Source organism: Centroberyx affinis, unplaced genomic scaffold, assembly GCF_046629955.1.
Source record: "Centroberyx affinis isolate AG114_WGS23_722 - 3 ecotype Tasmania unplaced genomic scaffold, CSIRO-AGI_Caff_v1 ptg004742l_1, whole genome shotgun sequence".
Classification (NCBI taxonomy): Eukaryota; Metazoa; Chordata; class Actinopteri; order Beryciformes; family Berycidae; genus Centroberyx; species Centroberyx affinis.
Window position 1 is genome coordinate 399,380 of NW_027282295.1, and position 24,637 is coordinate 424,016.

At 44.8% G+C, this 24,637-nt stretch overlaps 1 protein-coding gene across 1 annotated transcript in view; it reads left to right on the plus strand.

Moving 5' to 3' along the window:
• The window catches only part of LOC139665926 (spondin-1-like), a 66,154-nt gene that overhangs the window by 26,908 nt on the left and 14,609 nt on the right, over nt 1–24,637 (plus strand). Inside the window, exon 7 of the mRNA XM_071544980.1 lies at nt 23,351–23,415. Coding sequence (XP_071401081.1) covers nt 23,351–23,415 — 65 coding nt within the window. The remainder of the gene's footprint in view (nt 1–23,350; nt 23,416–24,637) is intronic.

Genomic DNA, 24,637 nt, shown 5'->3' on the forward strand with positions numbered 1-24,637 from the left:
TACACAGCTCATTGGCTATGGCTGTCATTTGATTATAATCACCTGTTAATTTATTACAATCACCTGTTATTTTCCTACCAAGATGGCCGTTTGGTGATGTAACAGAATACTATGAACTGGGTCACCTGTCAATGGTTGAAAACCAGTAAACTTGTGGGAATAAAGATTGTACTTCAAAATAGGTGAGAAAGAATTAGATGTGCACCCACAAATGAAAGCAAGCGCTCACACTGCACTCACACTGCAGCCCTCATCAGTGCATATAGTGTGTATTCATGATCATCACACCCATACCGCCCTTACTGTTGTGCCTATCGACACCATTACAACACACAGTATGAAGTTAATGAGAGGGCTGAGGCAATGGGAAATGGAAATTATATGAAATGTAAAATACATGAGACACACACACACACGCACTGACTAATTTTGCTGTCAAAATGGCAGTGGGTGAATTTGCAGTGGGGTGAAATTCCCATTTCCACTAACAGTATGGGGCAAGGCATTTACATGCCGACACAGGGCATTCTCATACTTTTACCCTTTCATTATCCTTCTCATTAAACCAGACGCATATTTTGACCGCGCGTGGCGCATAATTCAGTGGCGTATTACTGATACTCCAAAGCCTGGACTCAGCTTGAAATTGAGATTTCTTTTTTTTTTTTTTTTTTTTCGAAAACATCAACAAACTGCTTTTGAGTGAACTGTGCCTTTAGGGGATCAGATGTTTTTTGGAAAGGCATCCACTGGATTCCACCCTGAGAGGACGGGACTGCTAGCTGAGCTCTTCGACTGTGTGTGTGTGTGTGTGTGCATACATTGGTGTGTATGTAAAGAAATTGAAACATGAAAGAGTGTGTGACGGGACTTGTGTGCTGGTCGGAGTGTGGCGTGGACGCCTGTCTCTGCGGCTCTTCTTTGTGCCGCTCTCTCTCTCTCTCTCTCTCTCTCTCTCTCTCTCTCTTTCGGGCGCTGAAAGGTGTGTCCCGGCCGTTCGCTTGGGGGGGGCGGGGAACAATAGTGTTTTCTTAGCGTGCTGTCAGTTTGCTGTGTGCCTGTCAGTTTGGGTTTAGGTTGTTGTGTGGAGACATTAGAGGCTGAAGGACAGCCCTAACTCCTCTCTTGGCTGGCCCTGTCTGTCTCTGGCACTAAACACCGCCCGGGCAACAATGGAGACTTCAGGCTGTTTGGTAGCGGAATGGGACGGCCCGATTGTGTACTGTAGACTGGAATGTCGGCTATTGAGCTGTAGAATGACACGGCTCGACTGTGTACTGTATGTTGGAATGCCGCCTATTGAGTTGTCGGATTTTGAAGTAAGGGGTCTTACACTTTTTTCCTACCCACCACTCAAAGTTTTGAGTCTAGCCCTATGGCCCATGCTCATGACAACATACAAATCCCACAACCTATTTAAAGTCGCTTTGCAGCCTGGTTCTAAAGAGATTATTTGTTATCTTGCCACAAAGATGGAAATAAAATATTTGCATATTCATCAGCTTCCAAGAATGACTGGCAATATTTTCTTTTATTTTAAACCAGTTTTGGTGTGTCTGTGTCTGTGCCTGCTCAAACACTGCAGCTATAAAAGCCTTCTTTGGTCGCCAAAAAAGATATTAGAGTCACCTTTTCAAGGTTTTCGACACAAACATACACACAGGCACACACACACACACACACCCGCTCCTTGTCAGCTCTCTGTGGTTTCTCGGTTCAGACAGGGTGAACATCGGAGAGGCTGCTGTAAAGGTGGGAAGCCGACATGGGTCAGTAATCCCTGTCTTAGCCGAGAATCCCAACCATCCAGCGGAGCAATCAGCTGTGGTGATGTGTGGACAAAGCCTTAAGACCGACCTCTCTAGCGCGAGGCCCAACCTCTGCTCTCCTAACTAACACGGCCCTAAGCCCTGACACAAGACAGGCAGACTGGCAGGCAGACAGACAGACAGACAGTCAGACAGACAGACGGGGAGGGAGGGAGGGAGGGAAGAGGAGACCTGGGAGCTCTCGCTGCGATGATGTGCGAGATTGCTGTCGAAAAAAAAGGGTGGTTGTCCAATTTTTGAGCGCTGCGGCACATCGCGGTAAGACATCACAGGATCCAGAAATCCCCGACACAGCGTTTATGGACTGCTTTGAAGCATCACACAGGCTTTAGTCCTGTAAATAAGAGGGGGGTAGCAACCCAGCAATCATTTTGACGTTGAGTACATTTTGACGTTGAATAAATTCTGATATGATCCTGCACTGTTGAAATTGAAAACCTGGATAAAAACAGTGCCAAAATCAAAGTTGAGACAACACCTATAGTCGTCCATAGCTGCTACCTGCATCAGAAGCTAAATATCTTTCTGATATCAGTTCTAAAAGCTGTTTAAATATGAAGCTTTATCGTGCCATAATGTCATGCTGTGAAAATGGTGTGCTTGTTTGGGTTGACGTTGAACTCGGCCTCCTCTGGCGCACCGCCGTCCATCAAACGCTTGCCGGGAAGCGAGTACAAATGTGAGCACAAAGACCCACCGGACAGGGCCCGACATGCATAAGCCTGTGGAAAATATGTGTGATAAAGCTCATTTGAAAAGCTCCGGGCGCACCTCGGCTCACACACGGCAGCGCACAGAGTGTATCGCTGCACACCAGTCGAATACTACCAGAGAATGGATCTCTCTAAACGCTGGCAACCATTGACTATGCAGGACTCAGCGCAGGTTTTAACATGCCAAGGGCCCAAACTGCTTTTGTCGGTTCACTGCCAGGATAAGGTGCAATATCAACAAATAGAGCTGGTGAGGCCTGCAGTCATTTCAAATGTCAGATACGATATGGGAAGGACTGTATGAGTCTGTCGCAGAAATGCTTCAGAAATGCTTTTCTGACGCATGAAGTGTTAACTGATGCGTTTCTATTTCAAAAATATAAAAACATTATATAAAATTGTTAGAAAGTTTTATTTTTATACCAGCAATCACTTTTCCTTTCAGTTAGGTGTTAGCATTCAGAATGGACGATCTTTTATTTTGGAACACATACATATACTGTATATATAGAGAGATTTTTTAACCTTTATTTCTCCACTGGCTCATTTTACATTGAACCTACTAGTGTCTCGAGGTTAAGAAAAGACAGATTTGTGTCTCAAGAGGACCTATAAAGAAATGAGATCCAAGAACAGGAAGCATTTTCCCACCTTTTTAATGTCACCACTCACTTGCGCAAGAAACAAAATTACACGGCACACCTGATTATTGATTGCTTGGAAATGTCACATAAAGCCTAGAGTATACGATGATCACACAAGTGGCGCCAGTAAAATGTGAAGAGCTGCTGGCCAAGGAGTAAATTCCCAACCTTTTTAATGCCACAGCGCACTGACACAGGTCAAAAACAATCTGTAGCACACCTAATTATGACTTGCTCTGAAATGCCACGGACTCTCGGGCAGGTGTGATCACACCTAGATCAGACAGCAAAATGTCAAGAGCTGCTGCCCAAGGAGCCATTTGTACCAACTTGGTAGGGGAGAAGTGCGATTACAGGCTGAATCAATTACATTTTAATGACATTTTTTTTCGTGTGTGGCATTTTCGCCTCTACCTGGCAGTTCAGAGTAGAGACAGACAGGAAAGATTGCGAGAGAGAGAGAGGGGGGATGACATGTGACATAGGTCCCGAACCAGATTAGAAGCCATGCCGCGTTTACATGGTACGTACCTTAGACCGCTGAACCGCCCGGATGCTGCATTTTAATGAAGTTAATGTACTCTGCATTGATTTTCTCAACCAAAGCCTCAAGGTGTACCAGCACTCTCGCTTACCTCTAAAAGCATTTGCCCATCCAGTTCGGCTTCTTTCACATGCATCGCTCAGCACACGCTTTGAGGGGAAAAGGCTGATCATGGCTACCGCTCTTGTTGTGTGACTGTTGGAAACAGCTGTTGTGTTTCGCCTTTGTGCGAAAAGCTTAAAGAGTAACTAAACCCCAAACCCAAATCTGTGGTGAAGCCTGAAACCTAATGGTAGCCAATAGCAGATGGCCAGTTCAGCACCCTACCACCTTTACGCCATTAGGTATCAGGCTTCACCTTTACACCATTAGGTATCAGGCTTCACCACAGATTTGGGTTTGGGGTTTAGTTACTCTTTAAGGTGATTTTGAACTTTGGTAGTACCTTGGCCATGATATAAGGCCAAAATCATCAATTCTCTGTTATCTGTTGCTCCGTTACTCCGGTAGAGACGATTGGAGAATTGTCTTCTTTTTCTTTCTGCCATTAGTTTCTGCGAAACAGGTCTCAAAATCACACTTCTAGCAAATAATCGCTTTCCTTATGATATTAAACCAACAAGTGTAACATCGAAATACTGCCGGGAGAATTTCAGTGTTACACTTGTTCCAACTGAAAGGTTTAATAACATAAGGAAAGCGATTCACTTGAAAAAAATTCAGCAGAATGAATTTTTTTTTATATATATATTGTCAGAATCTGCTTTGTTCGCATTCGTTTATGTGCTAGAAGTGTGATTTGTAGACCTGCTTCATCGTACAATGGCAGTGAATGGAGAGAGAAAAGAAGCACCGGAGCAACAGCTAACACAGAAAACAACCTAGGGTACTACCTGAGTTCAACAGCACTTTAACATGCTTTTAACTTTCAGCCCCAGCTCTGCTTTTTAGCACTGTAGGGAGCGCTCCAACAGCACACACCTCTCCTTTTCAAATACTTAGTCAAAGAAGCCGGCGCTTTCAAGACAGGTGGATATCCGGCCGCAGCCTTTCCCATCAAACGTTGCCCTGAGCCATAGATCCTGGCCGTATACAGCGTAGCCCAGGGCCAGAGTCTATCAGGCCTCCCGGGGGAACGCCGCGGGTGGTGTTCTCTCCGTCGAAATTCAAGTTGGAGCTTTGTGTAGAAGTGACACTTTCTCCATTACAGATTCATGGGTTGAAGAAATGTGTAGGAAATGTGAAACGTGTCACTGTGACCTTGGCCGGGCCTGGAGAGAGAGCGGTCGAGGAGAGAGTGGTTTCTGCTGAGGGTTTTAGGTAAAGTCTCTGCTTCACTTCCACAGTTGTCAATGTAACTGTTAAAAAACACACTATTTGGATACTGTCCTTTCTATTTCCCATGCTTCCCTCCTTCTTTCATTCCTCCCCTTCTTACCTCCATTCCTCCTCCTTTCCCTTGTTCTTTCCTACCTTCATTCCCACCTTCTCTTCCTTCCCCCTCCCTCCTTCCTTCCTTCCCCCTCCCTTGCTTCTGTTCTTCCCTCCTTCATTCCTTCCTTCCCTTCTTCCTTCCATTACTCCTTCCTGCCCTCCTTCTTTCCTACCTTCCTTCCCACCTTCTTTCCATCCTTCCTTCCATTTCTCCTTCCTTCCTTCCATTTAGCCTTCCCGCATTCCTCCCTTCCTTCTCTCGCTCCTTCCTTCCTTCCGTCCTTCCCTCCTTCCTTCCTTCCGTCCTTCCTTCCTTCCTTCCTTCTCTTTCATTCCATTCCCCCTTCCTTCCTTTAATTTCTCCTTACTTCCATTCCTCCTACTTTTCTCCTTCCTTTTGTTTCTCCTAACTTCCCATTCCTCCTACCTTTCTCCTTGCTTTCATCCCTCTGTCCTTCCCTCCTTCCTCCCATTTTGCCTTCCCCCATTCCGCTCTTCCTTCCCTCCATTCCTCCCTCATTCCTTCCGTCCTTCCTTTCATTCCTCTCTCCCTCCCTCATTCCTTCCTTCCATCTGTCCTTCCATCCTTCCATCCGTCCTGCCTTCCCTCCTTCCTTCCATTTTGCTGTCCCCATCCCTCTCTTACTTCCATCCCTCTTTCCTCCCTTCCTTCCCCTCCTTCCTCCTCCATCCATCTTTTCACTCCAGACTTCACTGCCTCACTGATTGACATCCCTTCTGTCACACCAAAACTCTCTTCTTTTCTCATCCTCTCACGAGCAAATCAGTTTTCTTCTCTTCTTTCTTCCCATCTGTCTCGTCTTTCTGCCTCTCCTTCCCTCTCTCCCTCTCTCTCTCCGTCTACCCCCCCCCCTTATCATTTTTTTCCCTTTATTGTCTATCTGTTTTGAAAGACCTTATTTCAGGCGGAGAAGGGGTTGAGGGGATGGAGGGGCTGAGATGAAGGAGAGAAGGGAGGGCGGGAAGGAGAGGGAGCGAGGGAAAAAAACTATCCTTCACTTTCATCTCTGCACTCAAAACACTTCACAGGAAATTGCTGCAGACCTCCCTCAGACAGACAGAAAGGCGGACGGGCAAACACACACACACACACACACACACACACACACTCCCTACATCTTTATTGCTTCTCGTATAGGGCCGGATCTCGCCGATGAATGCAGAAAGAAAACGCGAGGCAGCGCTCCAAAGCCTTCCCTCCCAGTCCTTTCTCATCGCTGACACCTGTCAGATTAAGAGAGAAGGAAGTAGTGCTAAGTGATGTACTCTCTCTCTCTCTCTCTCTCTCTCTCTCTCTCTGTCCCCCTCTCTCTTTCTCCGCGTGTCTCTGCTTTCGGAGGTGTTTTGTCAAGCCGTCACAGTGTCAACATTCTTCTGAGAGAGATGTTTTTTTGCGGCGCGCTGCTCGAAAAACGTCTCGGCCAGGGGGGAAATTTGTCTCTCTCTCTCTCCGTCGGTGCTCGGTCGTTAGCCAGAGCCGCCGCTCGACTCTGCGGGCTCCAGACTCCGGAGCTCCTTCTCTCTCTCTCTCTCTCTCTTTCTCTCTATCTGCACTTCACACTCCGTCTCTTGCTTTTAAAACCCAGAGTGAAAGCCCTCCTTTGGAGTATGCGGCAGTACGCTCTCTCTCACCTGCCGTCTCGGAGCTCTTTTTACGCTTCACAGTTTTCCCCTTTTGCCGTATAAAACGTCTTTGGATGCTTTGAAAGTTGCCAAAAATCTGGTTAATTGTCACTGTTGTGTGTGGAATTTAGTTCAGTTATAATCAGGAATGTATTTCAGCTGAGTATATGATGATGATGATGATATACTTTATTGTCAGATCCAGTCTGGAATTTTTCTTGCATCACAGCAGCTCCATTTGGGACTTTTCTGCGATAACAGAAAAGACAAAAATTAAGACAGGACACAAAAATACATACATTCAACATATCATTACAATCACAGAAGTCAATATTCATTATTATATATAGAGTGATGTACATTTTTTAGACTCAAACATTTCACACTATCATGCTGAATTGTGCTACACACACACACACACACACCTTGCTACTACCATCTCTCTGCTGGTAATATTGTTCAAAGGGTATAGAGAGAAATAGAGATCAGGGAGTGGTTGGGTGTCACACCGCAGTGATAATGTAATGTAATTTTTGGCTATCATTTTTAATCTCCATCGAGAAGACACCGACTGCTCGAAGCATTTGAAACGGCTTCTTGTGAATACATGTTTATGTCATAGCATGTCGGCCCTATGGGGAAACAGGAGGAGATAAGGTGCGGCTTTCACGCCTCTATAAATAATGAGATACCGATGCCGGCGCCGATTCCTTGATTGAAACCTCCGGAATAATTCCATTCTCGTTCGGCGGATGTTATTCATCATGAGATGACTCCCCGTCTTGATATCGGCTGGCTTGAAAGTGTCTTGATGCGTTCGCGCTGCCTCTGTACATGAACCTGATGCCTTGCGCTTCCCTCCGCCTGAAGGCATCTTTTTTTAATCAGGTACATATACATATCATCTCTGATAAAAAATGGAATAGAATATATTACCCTTTTAACCCCAATTCTGCAGTTCCAACAGAAGATGATGGTTGGCTTGTTTATTTACACATTCCGCACATTTTAAGCGTTTTAAGCGACACACACACACACACACACACACATTTCAGTTCTGTGCTTTACGCTTTATTTAGCCTCGGGGTGATTAGGCAGTGTTCGTCAAGCTGGTCCATCAGCAGGCTCCTGTCATCCAAGCTATATTTGGACTTTACTTCACTTGTCTCTTAGAGCAAGGGGTGGGTGGAAAATGAGAGACAGCTCTGTCCAGCACTCATTTTGGTGTGTGTGTGTGTGTGTGTGTGTGTGTGTGTGTGGTGTGTGTGTGTGTGTGTGTGTGTGTGTGTGCGTGTCTTTCCCCCTCCGAGTGTGTATCTGTGTGATTTGTGCACACGTGGGAGTAGTATACTGTAGGGCTATGTTGAGTTCTCGCTGTGAAAGACTGAGAGGTAGTTAAGTCAGGGAGCAGCTGATGACATTGGGACATGCACGCACACACACACACTCTCTCTCTCACACACACACACACACACACACATACACACTCGCAGAGTCGCTCCTGGGGGATTTCGAGAAAGCTTTTCTGACAGACGGACAGCGTCTCACGGCTGACTCTAATTGGCTGAGAGGTTCAGCCGTGGCAAAATGGAGGGAGACGACCGGACGAATGGAGCTGAGGATGAAGGCGGCGGCAGCCAGGATGTATTCTGTCTTGTTTTAAAGATTATTTTATGGCATTTCTGCTTTTGCACCGCGGGCCTCCAGTGCCACTCAGTGACAGCAGCTCTGGTACTGTATCCACTAATCACCCCCTGCCCCACCATACGGTTTGTATTATCCCCAGTCTGTTGACAATTTAATTCAGATGAGATTAATACATCGAGGAGGTGGGAAGGGCTGTCAAATATAATGAACCAAAGTGTCTTGATTTTTGTTCCAAAACTAGACTATGGGCCAGAAAGTGAGCTTTGACAGCCAGAAATCTCATCACCTGGTAAATCAATCATTGAATCCTATTTTTGATCAACAAGCCTATCAACCCCCACAGGTATATTATGTTCTGTTTGTGCTATGGGGCAGTAAAAGCCTTACTTATTGCCTCTTTAATGGTTTCACTCTTGCATCAGCTGGGAGCGACAGTGGCACCAACTTCAATAATGCATGTAAACCTAACAACTGCTGTAGCAAAGTCTATTTATGATTGTTTTTCAGCTAATATCTCAATGAAGCGTCTATATTTACTGTACATACTGAGTATGGGAATGATTTCTGGGAGATCTTTGAATGAAAATATGGATCCCATCAGGAACAGTGAACTAGGATCCCGTGGATTCACCTCCAGCTTCTATCCATCTTCCTCCCCGTGAATAAACTTCGGGCACCTAAGAAATTCTAGCATACCCCTGTGCTTTTGAAGATTAATAATGAGGAAAAGGAGTTTTAAAGGTATCACGTCAATAGTTTTTTATGAGTTCTGTTGCAATTAAAGCATATTTTATCACTTGCTTGGTTGAAAAAGATAAGGGCAAAGATGCCAACACTTCCTAGGAAGGCACAAAAGCGAATGCGAAGCGCAAAGTGAGGGGGCGAAGTGGGAAGGCTGCCTGCTGCGCAATCAAAAGGGTGAGAAATTTGAATTACAGATTTATAAGCCCATCCTAATGAATGATAGTTATAAGCAGTGGGCTGGCCAAGTGTGAGAAAACAGCCACCAGACAACAACTTCTTGCTTTTCAAGAGTAAAGGAAGTTTTGTTTTGCTTAGGCAACTAATGCAGATCTAGCCATATTTCGCTTCAAGCTGTCTCTACTAAAAATACACCTGTCTTAGCCTAATTCACGAAGTGGGGCTGCAGCAGATAAGAGTGTCCCATCCACATTAGGTTCGTCCTGTTTGCCCAAATGAAATTCTGTCGTAGGGTACGTACACTTCTCTGCTCCGTCCAGAGAAAGCTGGACTCACAACGATCTTTTCCTCTCTCATCTCTTTGGTATCTTTGGGATAAAGCATCACAGACCGGCCGGGTTGGCAAGCATGCAGTTTACAATCTCCGAACCCATCGTCTATCGGTCTGACGACGATTAGACTCTGGGGGCGATGGGCAATATTTCGGGGTTTCCGGTGTAGCCAGCGGACATCCGGGCCAAGACTTCCTCTTCCGTTCAGTCCGATTAGCAACTTGAGACGCGAGAGTCGAACGTTTTTCTCCACACAATACACAAACATCGATACTTTTTGTAGGTGTTTTAGGTCCAGACGACATTTCGGCCAACTCCATTCTTGCGTCTCAAGTTGCTAATCGGACTGTAAACAATGACCGGCGCACGGAAGAGGAAGTCTTGGCCCGGATGTCCGATGGTCCGCTAGTCTAATCGTCGTCAGACCGATAGACGATGGGTTCCGAGATTGTGCGGTTTACTGACGTCACATTACAGGATTTCTAGGTAATGACAATCCAATTTTCCAAACAGTTACCTCTCGCTGCCACTTGGAGCCGCCAACGTGCGAAGTTGCCTAGTGCGGATTTAGAATGCGCTCGATGCAGGATTCCAGGACTGCCTGAGACGAACACGCTTATATTCTTAGGAACTGATTGCTAATCCTGAACGTTGCAAGTTAGTGGGGAAAAGACTTTTAAAGCGAGTTATTGGTGACATAGTTAGGTCTATACCAGCTTCGCCTACATCTGAATTAAATTCTGCTGTTGTGTGACAGAGTGACAACATCTCTCATACAGTAGCACATCTCTCTCTCTCTCTCTCTATCCCCTCATGCCTCTCCCTCTCTCTCTCTTTCATCCGATGTTGAAAGGCTTTGACGGTTCACTTTGTAGTGGGATTTCGCTTTAGGTCAAGGCTGAGATGCACTGAGGGACTTTTTGGCTCTCAATAGTCATCGTTGTATCACATCCTCTTTTGACAGGAGGCTCAAACGTCCCCTTTATTCCTTAATCGACACTCGCTGCTTTTCAACTTTCTATTGAAATACCTGTTAGCATCTGTCATATCTATTTTATTTTTAGACCATAATCGGAACGCCCAGGCTATTATGTATGTTTTTTTCCCCCCCGCTGGCAACAATGAAAGTCTGTCTGGCAATGAGTTTGGGGGCGGCCAAAGGAGTAAACCTGTTATGTTTAAGTGATGAATTAGATTAATAGAATTGTGCTGGTAATAACTCTTGCCCGGTCATAAATGTTTAACAAGGTATTTCGGAATGCGCGGCGCTGACAGAGAGCGCTGTCCAGAATGGATCGTTTTTACTTGAGGCTAAAGATCCCCTGTCAGCAAATCAATAGAAGAGATTGAGGCTGTAGTGAGACAGTTTGTTAGGCTGGCTGGCACCAGGGGGGCTGTCTTGTCCTTGGCACGTCTTTCTTTGTTTTATTTTGTTTGGTCATTCTACTTCTCTGTCAGGATTTTCTCTTTTTTGGATGGCGGGGGGGAGAGATTGTGCTTAAAGCCTGACTGGAAAGGAAAAAAGGGAAAGAAAAGTTGAGAGAGGAAAGAAGGACAGCGGGATTTCAGTTTCAGCTCCCAATTTAATGATGAAGTGGCCACGATTCTGCTCGACTGGTGCGTAAAGCAAAAACTTTTCTCCCCGCGCCCAAAGGACACCAGAATCCGATGTGCTGTTCTACGGAGGGGAGACAGCAGCCGCATTATTACGGCACCTTATTATATATTATATATGATACGCTTTTGCGGAAAGGTGGAGAAAAAAAAACGACGCCTTACCTCCACTCCCTCCTTGTTAATTCGAGGGAAAAAAAAATCACCCAGGGTTTTCTATTCCGCAGGGAGCACTACTGCACTCCGCTAGCTGCCACTTTCTGTGTGTGTGTGTGTGCGTGCCTGCATTGGCTCTTAATTGGGAATTTGTATTCATTAAAAAGCCTCCACGAACACTAAGATGCGAGTCCACACCTGTTGTTTGTGTCGACGGCAGCTTTGTTGGAGGCGGCTCAGGATTAACGGCGGACCTGGCTCCCCCCCCCCCCCCCTCCCTCTCATCGATAATCGCGATCGCATCGTGAATCCCCAATTATCTCCCGAGCCGCTGGCCTCGGGCTCGGCGCCGAGTCCGGCTACCCGGTTTCTGGAAAAATAATGAAAAGAAGTTATTTTTGCAGTTCTCGCTATAGATAGATTTCCATCCTAATTATTGGTTTGCATGGCATCTCATTAGCATGGAAAGGCGAGATTAAGTTTGGATCAAATGGGATGTGTGTAGGTGAGAGAGACGGTGAGAATGGTTCTGACGGAAATAAACAGAGGGAAAAACAACAAATGGGGGATGTAGCTTATTATCTTCCAGGTAACAATATGTGGGCAGCTGCATAATGAGGAGGCAGCTTTCATGTGGACTGCAGCTTTTATCCTCCACACATCAGCCACACGACACAGGCCTAATGTTACCCTCCTCTGTCACCTTTCCTTCCTATCTCCTGTTTTTCTGCTCCCGCTGTGCTGGATCCCTCTGCTCCTGGGTTCCTGTCTTCTGCCCTTCCTTCCTTCCTTTCTTCCTTCCTTCCTCCCTCATTCCCTCTTTTCTGCATTCCTACCTTGCTTTCCTGCCGTCTTCCTTTCCTTCCTTCCTTCCTTCCTTCCTCGTTCCCTCCTTTCTGCATTTCTACCATACATCTTTCCTGCCTTCTTTCCTTCCTTCCTTCCTCCTTCCTCGTTCCCTCCTTTCTGCATTTCTACCATACATCTTTCCTGCCTTCTTTCTTTCCTTCCTTCCTTCCTTCCTTCCTCGTTCCCTCCTTCCTTCCTTCCTTCCTTCCTCCTTCCTCGTTCCCTCCTTTCTGCATTTCTACCATACATCTTTCCTGCCTTCTTTCTTTCCTTCCTTCCTTCCTTCCTTCCTTCCTTCCTTCCTTCCTTCCTTCCTTCCTTCCTCCCTTCCTTCCTCATTCTCTCTTTTCTGCATTCCTACCTGACTTTCCTGCCTTCTTTCTTTCCTGCCATCTTTCTTTCCTTCCTTCCTTCCTTCCTTCCATCCTTTCTGCATTTCTACATCTTTCCTGCCTTCTTTCTTTCCTTCCTTCCTCAGTCCCTCCTTTCTGCATTTCTACGTTACCTCTTTCCTAACTTCTTTCTTTCCCTCCTTACTTCCTCGTTCCCTCCTTTCTGCACTTCTACCTTACATCTGTCCTGCCTTGTTTCTTTCTTTCCTCCCTTCCACCCGTCCGTCCTTCCTTCTGTCCTTGCTCCCATCCTTCCTCATTCACTTCTTCCTTTCTTCCTTGTTCCCTTCCTTCCTTCCTTCCTTCCTTCCTTCCTTCCCTTCTTCCTTTCTTCATTCATTCCTTCCTTCCTCATTCCCTCCTTTCTGGATTTCTACCTTAAATCTTTCATCTTTCCTCCCTTCTTTCCTTCCCTCCTTTCTAGATTTCTACCTTACATCTTTCCTCCCTTCTTTCCTTCCTTCCTTGTTCTCTTCCTCCTTTCCTCGTTCACCTCCTTTCTTGCTTGTCCTCCCTTCCTTCCTTTCTTCGTCCCCCCCCTCCCTTCCTACACCTTTCTCATGTTCTCGCCCTGCCACTCTTGATTATTGTCCTTCCTCTCTCCTTCCATCTCGCCACCTCTGCTCGGCGTTATCCTTGACACTTTGCCTTCGATTAACACTTAGTGGGCGGATATTGAATGATGAGGTGCACTGAAGGGCCTCAGTCTCAACCTCAGTGCCTTTGTCAGGGCTGATGTGGGCTGGCATTTACCACGTGACAGCGGCCTGACAGGAGTTCACAACCCTCTTTGTTAGAGCCGCCGGAGCCGCTTATATTTCGCGCCAATCAGCCTCAACGTAATCAGTTGCGTTCAACATACCGATCCAGCCCCATGACAAGATAATTACAGCCGGGCCCCGGGGGGACGTGAAGTGGGCAGGAGCGCCGAACTCAACACCAAGTTGTATCTGGAGTTACATACCTTACAGTATACTCCATTCGTTTAGTCCAGGCTTTCTGTGGCTGCTTTTAGAACGGCGTAGGTGGAAATGGCGTCACTGGAGGTTATGGTGCATTCCATTGGAGGTCGATAGTTCTGAGTTGCAATTACTTCCGATCTAAATGCGTACCAGTGCATCTTCTCAGGAAAACATGCAACGCAACAGCCTTTACCCATTAACGTTATACTCTAGTAATACTAGCAAAGACTTCTATCTACTAACGAAGCACAAATCAACTGAATTACGTTACAAATGGAAACTACACACAGAAAAATAAAGGTGCCGAAAATGGTTCTTGGGAGTGATGCCATAGAAGAACCATTTCTGGCTCCACAAAGAACCTTTCAGACCAAGGTTCTTTAAAGAACCATTTCTGCACTAGACTCCTGCATTGTGTTTTTATCTGTCCTTCTATAGCCTCATTTGCAATTGCACAATATTGAGGGGTTTGGTTATTTTCCACATTTACACCATCGCTCACCATCCAATAGCCTAACTAAGAATTAAGAATTTTTTAATAGCCTATTCCAAAGAACCTTATATGGTTCATTGGAACTATATATTTCTTAAAAGGTTCTTGAAAGGTTCTTTATGGAACCAGAAATGGTTCTTCTGTGGCATCACTCCGAAGAACTTTTCGGTTCCAGTTCGCACTTTTATTTTTCTGTGTGTACAAAGTTGTTACAACACGTTTTCCCAACACAAAAACTACATATCAAGTAAAACCGAGTTTTATTAAGTACGAATTGATGCTGTGACGTCAGCTGTGTTTATGTCGGAGAACTCGGGCGGAATGAATCTTGCCTGAATTTCCGACTGGGGATTCCGACTTGAACCGCCGTTGTGTTGCACTTTTCCGTGTTGGAAGTCGCTTTTCTTCGAGTTCCGAGTGCAGTGGAACGCACCATAAGAGCAGAGATCGAGGAGTGCTTAACGAGTGTTCAGAAGCCCAACATAATGAAAATGTCAAAACGCATTCCGAGGCTTTATGTGCGGAAAACATACAAAACGACGTGACGTGCTATGATTTTTTTTTTTTTTTTTTTTTTGGCCGGAGCCTCAAAACAAGCTCTTCCATAAAAGAGCACTAGAGCGTTCTCAGGTCCGTAAGAGACGATTTTTTTTCCACACTTGGTTGCAAGCCATTTCAGAATATGACATATTTTCCTGTAGCTGGTAAAAAAAAAAAGTTGTATAACCGGTTTAATGAGTAGGGAAAACCTGCGAATGTGTTCTTTATTGGAAAACTCTGCATAGGGAAAGAGTACAAAGAGAATTCGAGTGCTTGTCTGCAGTAAGTCCAGTGTCTTTTTCAGTGTTCAAGTCTATCAGTGGACATAAACAGCTTCGCTCTAACAGGTCAAAGGTTGTGGAACCCATTTGTCCCAACTGTGTTACATTTCTACCTCTCTTTCTCTCTCTCGCGCGCTTTTAAGCATCCCCTTTTCCATTTAAACACTTTCCCTGGCCCAGCTTGTCTCCTGTCTGTCTCTCTCCTTCCTCCTTTTTTTAAATTCTTTCCAGTGGTCATAAACAGAAAATCCCCATGAGCGGTGTAACTTTATTCCCCGGACGGGGGCCGAGGGCATGGAATTCATCACCGAAGCCCCGACTGAGTTACACCTCGGCTTGGCTCAAGGTCAAAGCAATTACTGGACTTTTCGCTCCCGCCCTGACCTCCCTCTCCTCTCCTTTTTCTCCACTCCGCTCTCCACACCGCTCTGCTCCCCCTGTTCCCCCCCCCCGCCTCCCTGACCCCCACTTCCCTCCGCCTCGTCACTCCGCGCCTTCCTTCTCTCTGACACCCGGTTACTTCTGCTTGTTTTCTTTTCTTTTTCTTTTCTTTTCCATCTCTCCTTTCTGACCCCCCACTTCCCTCTCTCTGTCATCGCTCCGTGCGTTCTTTCTCTTTGACACCTGGCTGCTTACTTCTGCTTTTTTTTCCTCTTCTCTTCTCTTCTCTTCTCTTCTTTTGAGATAGCTTTAGATTATTTTATGTCTTGTGTAATGTATTTTTACTAGTATACACTGCAATAGAGCAGTGGTTTTCTGTCCTACCAGCTAATTAATTGCAGTTAATTGAATTCACCTGGTATCCCAGGTGTAACTCAGTCCCTGATTAGATGGCTAGAATGAAAACCAGTAGGGCTCTCGGTCCTGATGACAATAGAGAACATTCAGGTAATGTACTGTATGTAACACATCCTCTGGCGGCCATATTGGAGGTCCTTAGCTCTTGGGCAACAGCTATGAGCAGCTGATAATGTTTCTAAACATATGACTTCACCACTGATGAATCTGGTTGATTTTGTGTTTACATAATGCCAGCTTGTGAGTTAGCAAATCATAGTATGTAGACAGTGGTCTGACCACAGAAATTGAATGGATAGAACGGTCCTTCCACTGTTTGCTATGGTAATTTGGCTAGTACAGCATAAAATGGCGACAATGAAATTTTAGGGTTGGTTGCTATGGTAACGCAAGTCTGGGCATTAAGGCCATAAAGTCTGTCACACTTGCTTGAGAACTGGACAGATGTGTCAGTTAGCAAACTGTTAAAACTCAACTGAAAGCTAACGTTAGCGACAAGGTTAACGTAGCTTTATCAAAGATTGTACTTCTCTCGCTCTTCTCATCAAAATCTACATATCAGCAAACCTTGCTGGTAAGCATCATCAAGCAGATACCTTTAACTTAATATAACACCTTAAATGTTATAAGCTAACATAACTTAGCCTACCTTTAGTGAAGAAGAAAGGTCAGTGTTCGCTAACTTCAAACACCTAACGGACATCAGCTGAAACAAATTAAGTATAACCACTTCCATTAACTGTGCACATTATGTCAAAACTTTTGAGTTACTTAAAAAGACAGCAGCAGCTTGTAAAAGCGCTCCACCTTGTGGTGTCATGACAATTTAATTCAGCTGCAACGCTAGTTTTCTACTGCTTTGGTCCTTGCTGCAAAACCTCTCGCTTCAGCAACTTGCCGTAAGTCGGTTTATACGGAAGCTAGCCCAACGGTGCACATAAAAATGACCGCCGTAACTTTGACTTGAAAGGGAATGGCCACATGCAAACCACATGCAATTTTGATCTAGTATCTGTATCGTAAAGGCTACATTTACAAACTTGGAAAAATGTCTCAAGTTTTTTCCCCCAAATGTAAATAATGGTGTGAAGCCCAATAAAAGTTTGCCTGACCTAAGTGATATAACCAAAGATATGACTGACAAGACAATAGCCACAAATTACCCAACTACTGTCTCTTCTCTTCACTTCACTTCTCTTCTCCTCTCTCCCTCGCCCATAACTCTCACACCCTCAGGAAGACGTAGACGATAATTATGTTTCAAAATTACACCCAAAAACGCACAGCCCAAAAGCCTTTGAGGTGTTTTGGATGAGTGGCTTGCAGTCCGCTGAATAGCAGTCTTTAAAAGGCGGCGAGCGTCATCTCCATTTTCAAATCCACTTCAAACGCAAATTCAAAAGACATTTTGGGGGGAAGCGTCCGCATTTCTTCTACAGTAAACTCCACTTTTCAAAAGGCTCTTTCATGCCGATTGATTTAGTTTCATTGTAATTCCTTATCTCGACTTGAAAGTGTTTTTTTTTTTTTCCCGCTCATGTTTTTTCCCATCTGTTGAAACATGTTTTTATATAATTTTTTTTTCTTTTCCATTACATTTACTGATGAAAATTACTTGTTTGCTCACTCAATGGAGCCACCCATTTCCCGAACTAATTCGAAGATAAATGGCTTGGTGAACACACAAACAGAATCAGCAATTTAGAGGTGTATTGACATTTTTAGAAACAGGGTGTAACAAAGTGAAGATCTGTGGGAAGTGTCTTTAAAAGGGGCAATTATGCTCTAAATTATATTTTTTTTCCTCTCAACTAGAAAGAGATGTATATGCATGCATGTGTGTGGATTGCACGCATGTGTGTGGGGTACTGTAGTGTAAAGTATGCAGGAAGAAAAAGCCTCATATCTCATTCTCATTCTTCTTCCGTGCTGTTATTAATCGCAGCTGTTTGATGCTTTGTAACAAAACAGTGAAGGTTGACAAGAGGAAGCACAGTCAGTGATCCATGCTGACTAATGTGACAATGTTTCCTCAGGTGAATGTGTCACATATTACACCTGACACCGCTGTGATGGATTTCCAAGCCCTCGGGTTATAATATCTTGGAGGAAACACACACACAGGTGCACACACAGTCATTTTGGCGCACGCACAAAAAAGCGAATGGGAAAAAAATATGAGTTATGCACACAAGGCACACACACACTGTCATAATACACAGAGCTACACAGAGGTACAGCATAAGGAACGTGCGTGCAGGCATGTCAGCACATGCACAACACCCACACACACACATACACACACTTGACAAATGATCCTTCAGCAAGGAACTGCATTATAAACAGTGGGTGTGGTTTTTGCTATAGCAGCAGCTATAATATCTAATATACTAGCATCAGGTCATTATTTTTCTACACGACTGTTACTAGCTGTAACATTTGAAACAGTCTCGAAAGTCACATTAAAGTCATGTTATAATGTGGATTGCGCTGCTGCAGTATCATTATGTTTTCTACATTGGAGCTTTGAGCGTGTGTTTAATGTTAAGTAAAATCCAACACTAATTTAATTGTAATTGCTGGTATGTGAGTTATTATAAGTCGCTCTAAAGGGAGTGAGCACACACTCTCCATGCTGTATCTCCAATGGCCAAAGCATAGCATTACCAAGCTATTGCGAGAATGGAAAACAGCGTTACAACAGCCGCGCTCCTCAGCGTCAGAGTTAATCAGGAGAAGTTAAAATGACAAATACCGGCGATTAAATGTTAAATTATTAAATATCAGATTTTGTTTTGCAGTTACCTCGTCTTCAGGGGGAATTGGATATCGGTCTCGTTCCGTTCAAATCTGCTCTTATGATTCAGCGGTAGGAGAACACAGGTTGTTATTTTGTACAGTACAATTACAGCAAGTAGCCTGAGGGACAAGTAAATTACAACGTAATTGGACAGATGATATGCCACGGCTCTTGGCTTCATAACCGTGTCACAGGTGGTTGATAAATGACTTGCCGAGCAGAACTTGGAGTGTGTGTGTGTGTGTGTGTGTGTGTGTGTGTGTGTGTGTGTGTGTGTGTGTGTGTGACTGTATGCGTGCAAGTGTGTCTTTGTGAAGTTAGGTTTTACATATGATCAAAAATATCTTGGTAGATGAGGTGAATTTCAACATTTTTCCACAAGGGCAGATTGTTTCATCATGTAATCTCCTTTACATAAAATCATATGTGTTTCTATGTGGGTGAATGAGTGTATGTATATATGTGAGTGAGTGCTTGTGTGTAAGAGTGTGTGTGTGTGTGTGTGTGTGTGTGTGGGTGTCCGTTCCCTTACTTTGACCTAAGCTGCGAGTTTTATCTGTCTGACTTACAACATAGTGGCCCAGCCATCCGTCTGCTCCATAGCCCCTATGCAATTGTAATTGCATTAGTGCAGTGTTGATTTTTTATTAGACACCTTCTCCCAAAGTCCCCAGGCTCATTTTCCTTTATTAGACTGGGCCTGGGAAGACAATACAGTGCCTCACACTGCCTGCGCACCGGGTCCCCGCAGGCAAAACTTCATTCCAAAGTGAGCGAGTGATAAGTGGGCAGAACCGAGACCACTGTGGGAATTTGGGACGGGTTGGCGGAGGCTCTCTTTGTGTCTGTCTCTCTCTCTCTCTCTCTCTATGTCTCCTTCCAACTGTCTAGCGGAATTTTACGCAAAGTTTTGAAAGATCGCAAAAAGGCACGTTTCCATAAGTTGGGCTGAAGCGAATATATCGGCTTCCAGAATTCATATTTGGCGAGTTGCTATTGCTCTTTAGTGCCAGCTAATCGGTCAAATTTCATGCTTTTATCTGAAGATGAAAACAAAGAAATGCACTTGGCAAATATCCTAATGCATCAACTTAGCGATAGGGTGTTTGAGATTTCTATTAACATTTCACAACCTCCAAAGCCACTTTTTGCATTTGTGTGCATTGAAACTGAACCATTCCTCGGGGCCCATCACGCCAAGCCCTATGCCGTTATTTATTCGACAAATGCATTGCCATCACTATTTATCACATCATTTCTTTATTGACGGAAAACATTTTCCGCTTGAAGCGAGAGAAAAATGTTGTTTTGCGATATGGCGTTATCGAAGTGTTATCGAATTTTGCCGTTTCTACTCGGCTTTTCTAATTTGATGCATCATAATTTGCGAAAAACTAGTTGGATTGGAAACCCCCGAGTGTCTGTCGCTGGCTTTCTCTCTCTCTCTCTCTCTCTCTCTCTCTCTCTCTCTCTCTCTCTCTCTCTCTCACTATACAGAATATGAGATAATTCCCTTCACTCTTTGACCCCTTGCCTTCACCATCATAACACTAAGCCTAGTGTACCAGAGCGCCGGGTGTTGACTGTCAGATCGTCTGTGTTATTTCTTTATAATAAAAAAAAAAGAAAAAAATTGAAAAACAGTGTCCCGGGCTTCGGTTTTCCCCTGCTCATTTCCTCCACTGCGGTGCCTGCTGCTGCCCACGCCGGGGCCCCGCAGAAAACGAATGGCAGCCGAGCGCTAACAGAGAAAGAGTCACTCCAGCATGAGGGAGTATCACCTTAGTGGAATCCAATTACTGTAGCGAGAGCTCAAACACAAGTCAGGGGGAGAGGTGTGTGTGTGTGTGTGGGCTTATTTTTCTATCCTTGAGGGGAACAGTGTAAGGTGCAGACCTTCAGAGTGAGGACATTTTTGCGAAGTAAGGGTATTTTGGTTTGTCCTCCTTCTTCAATGGGCTAATTTAAGATTAGGATTTGGAATTAGGGTTAACAATTAGGATTAGGTTTATGGTTAGGGTGAGGGTTAAGGTTCATTTAGGGGATGGAAGGAAAGAAGGAAGGTAGGGAGGAAGGAAGGAGGGAAAGAATGAGGGAGGGAGGGAAGGAAAGAGGGGGGAATATGGGAAGGAAGGAAGGAGGAAATGAAGGAAAGAAGGGGTGAATGGGAGGAAGGAGGAATAGAATGGAAGGAAGGAAGGCGAGAAATAGGGAGGAATATGGGAAGGAAGGAGGGAATGAAGGAAGGAAGGAGGAAATGAAGGAAAGAAAGGGGTGAATGGAAGGAAGGAGGAATAGAATGGAAGGAAGGAAGGTGGGAAAGAGGGAGGAATATGGGAAGGAAGGAGGAAATGAAGGAAAGAAAGGGGTGAATGGAAGGAAGGAGGAATAGAATGGAAGGAAGGAAGGTGGGAAAGGGAGGAATATGGGAAGGAAGGAGGGAATGAAGGAAGGAAGGAAGGAGGAAATGAAGGAAAGAAAGGGGTGAATGGAAGGAAGGAGGAATAGAATGGAAGGAAGGAAGGTGGGAAAGAGGGAGGAATATGGGAAGGAAGGAGGGAATGACACCTTTCAGGGGTTAAGGTTCATTTAGGGGATGGAAGGAAAGAAGGAAGGTAGGGAGGAAGGAAGCTGGGAAAGAATGAGGGAGGAATGGGATGAAAGGAAGGAAGGAAAGATGCAGGAAGGGAGGAAGGAGGGAAAGAAGGGAGAAAGGAGGAATGGATTGAAAGTGGAATGGAAGGACGGAAGGAAGGGGGGAGGAATGAATAAAGGAGGGATGGAAGGAAGGAGGAATAGAATGGAAGGAAGGAAGGTGGGAAAGATGGAGGGAGGGAAGGAAATAGGGGGGAATATGGGAAGGAAGTAAGGAAGGAAGGAGGGAATGAAGGAAGAAATGAAGGAAAGAAAGGGATGAATGGAAGGAGGAAGGAAAGAGGAATAGAATGGAGGGAAGGTGGGAGGGAAGGAGGGGGGAAAGAAGGAGGGAGGGAAGGAAGGAAAGAGGGAGGAGTATGAGGAGGAAGGAAGAAAGGGAGGAGGGAAGGAGGGAGGGAAGGAAGGTGGGAAAGACGGAGGGAGGGAAGGAAAGATGGGGGAAGGAAGGAAGGAAGGAAGGAGGGAATGAAGGAAGAAATGAAGGAAAGAAAGAGGGATGAATGGAAGGAGGAATAGAATGGAAGGAAGGTGGGAAAGAGGGAGGAATATGGGAAGGAAGGAGGGAATGAAGGACGGAATGAGGGAAAGAAAGAGGGAGGGAAGGAAGCAGTGAGTGTTAGGGAATATGGAATGAATGTACTTAATGAAAGGTCAGCATAACTGTAGGTGTGTGTGTGTGTGTGTGTGTGTGTGTGTGTGTTTTCCTCCGCTTCTCCCCCTCTCCTTCCACTGTCTCTCTCTTTTTCTGTCCCCCTCTCTCCCTCGCTCCCGCCTCGACCCACCTCAGTCACCGTTCTGATTTCCCCTCCTATTCTATTCTCCTCTCTCATCCTCCTCCTCCTCCACACGCCTTGTGATCCCTCCATCCTCAGTGTCCCTGCTCTTCCTCCGTCTGCATTTAACCTCTTCACTCCTTCCATCCCTCCTCTGCTTTTTTATCATGTCCTCCCTCTTTTCAGCCACTTCACTTTTCCTCTCCCACCATCTCTTTTGCTGTTTGCTGTCTCTCTGCCTACCACTCTGTCTGGATATCTGTCTGTCTTTCTTCTGTCTCTCTGCCCGGTTGTGTATATGTGTGTGTGTGTGTGTGTCTCTCTCTCTCTCTCTCTCTCTCTCTCTCTCTCTGTCTGTGCTCATATACCTCTCACTCTGTCTGTATCTGTCCATCAGTGTGTGCTTGCGAGAGGACGAAGTGCGGTCTGAGTCCAGAGAGGCCGCAGAGCCCTGGGCTGCTCCGAGGAGGAGATGGACATTGACTTGTAAACTTGTTTTCATCCACACACACACACACACACACACACACCCACCCGCCCGCACACACACACACACACACACACACACACACACACACACTCACGGACACACTTGTTTTCTTCACACCGCCCCAGGGAAGAGAGGAGGCTTTCAAGGCGACTGTGGAACCTTCAGTCAACCAGAAAAAAGGATTTTTTTTATTTTTTTTTTTGTCAGACTTATGGGCATATCCCAAACTGAAGCTGCTGCTGTGTGTATTTGTATGTGGGTGTATAGCGAGAGAGAGAGAGAGGGGAAAAAAGACGAAGAAGGAGAGCTAGAGAAAACACAATAAGGCACTTATTAAATCACAAAGGGCACATTCGGACTGTCCAATTCAATTCTAATCAACCCCTGAATCCGTCATTTACCATCCGGCTTCGGCCGAATAATTGCATCCTTTTGCATTATGATGGATAATGGGGTGCGCGGTCCATAAAGTGGCCATAATGCCACGGAGAGACTATGGAGCGCGTGCGGCGGGGCGCTGTGCAGGCAGCGCAGAGCGAGGCTGTCTTTTAGAGAGACAGACGGCCATTATAAAGCAGCACAGAGCCATTTTGTTCCTGATAAGAGATACACTTTGTCCGGGGCTCTTAAGCTTCTGGAGAGCGGAATACACTTCGCTGTCCTTGGATGAGAGTACTCACCCTTAGTCATGTCAATTTGTCAATTTTGGCCTTTTTCTCTGTCAATGTTTCCTCCCCCCCCCCTTTATGGTCATCCATTTGGTGACAAATTGCTTCTTTTATCTCTGTCTCTCTCTCTCTCTCCCTCTCTCTCTCTCTCTCTCTCTCTCTCCTCAGGGAGATGAAGTACTGACTGTCATTAAAACTAAGGCTCAGTGGCCGGCGTGGCAGCCACTCAACTTGTGAGTATCGCTCAATGTCAATTTTTAGAAGGGCACTTCTGTGAGATATCAGGTTGTTTATCAAAAAATGTGGAAAAATATCAGAAAATTGCCCACATCAGATCCTTTTTTTGACAATGTATTTATTGGATTGTAAAGTATGCGGTCCACCCAACAGTTTGCACTCATACAGTCTATCAATAAAAAAAACACACATACAAAATAAATGCAGGACATGAAAATATAATAAGAAAATATTTCAGATATTAGTGTATGTATTGATTATCATTTCATAGTGTCTTCAGAGGGATTGTCCCTCATGAAGTCCATTCATTGCTGTCAGGTGAAAACCTCCTCCCGTTTTGCTGATTTTCATGTTTTAACTTCAATTGAAGGATTATTCTATGACCCTTGGGTTTATGAAACCTTTTCAAAACCAATTGGATAAAAAAAATGCATGGTGAGCAAGCTAAAAATTCGCCTGTTTTTCTTTGTTTCTGAAAAGGTGACATTTTGGAGATATAAGGTTTTCACCCAACAACAGTGATACGCTGGTTTTTCCATAGATATGAGATGCATCTATTGGCTGATAGTTCCAAAGCATAGCGTAGTATGTTTGGCTTGAAGTAAACAGAGATACACCAAATATTTGGTAGTTGCTAAATTACAGTTTATAGGAAAAATACAAAGTTTACATAGTTTAGGACATACTGGACGATCAACAAAAACTATATGAGACACATTTTCTTTGATAACAGGACATTGCTATGAACAATGATGTAATCTGCCTTTATCTTCAGTATCTGTGGCATCAAATTCTTAATCAGCAGGATAGGGACTGTTTGCATTATGACAGACGCTATAAATTGTAAACAATAAGTTGCATTCTGTCAAATTGTTTTACTTTATGTTGCTGTTCTTAAAACCTTGGGCGACTTGTCTGAACGCTCACACCCACTGACATCCCATGCCCTCTTCGGAAGTAGTTCGAGAGCAATTAGAAACGTATCAATTCTAGCCCTCAGCCTCGGGCGTACACACACACACACACACAAACACCAACATATCTTTCACCAAACATCTGTTTAATTACCCCTCCCAGCGTTGTCTGTCGCCTGCGATATATTGTACCACTATTATTTTTACTAATGAGAACATGCACACACACACGCACACACACACACACACACACACACTGGGTCTGAAATACGAACCCATTTTGTACGATTTTATACGCAGTTGT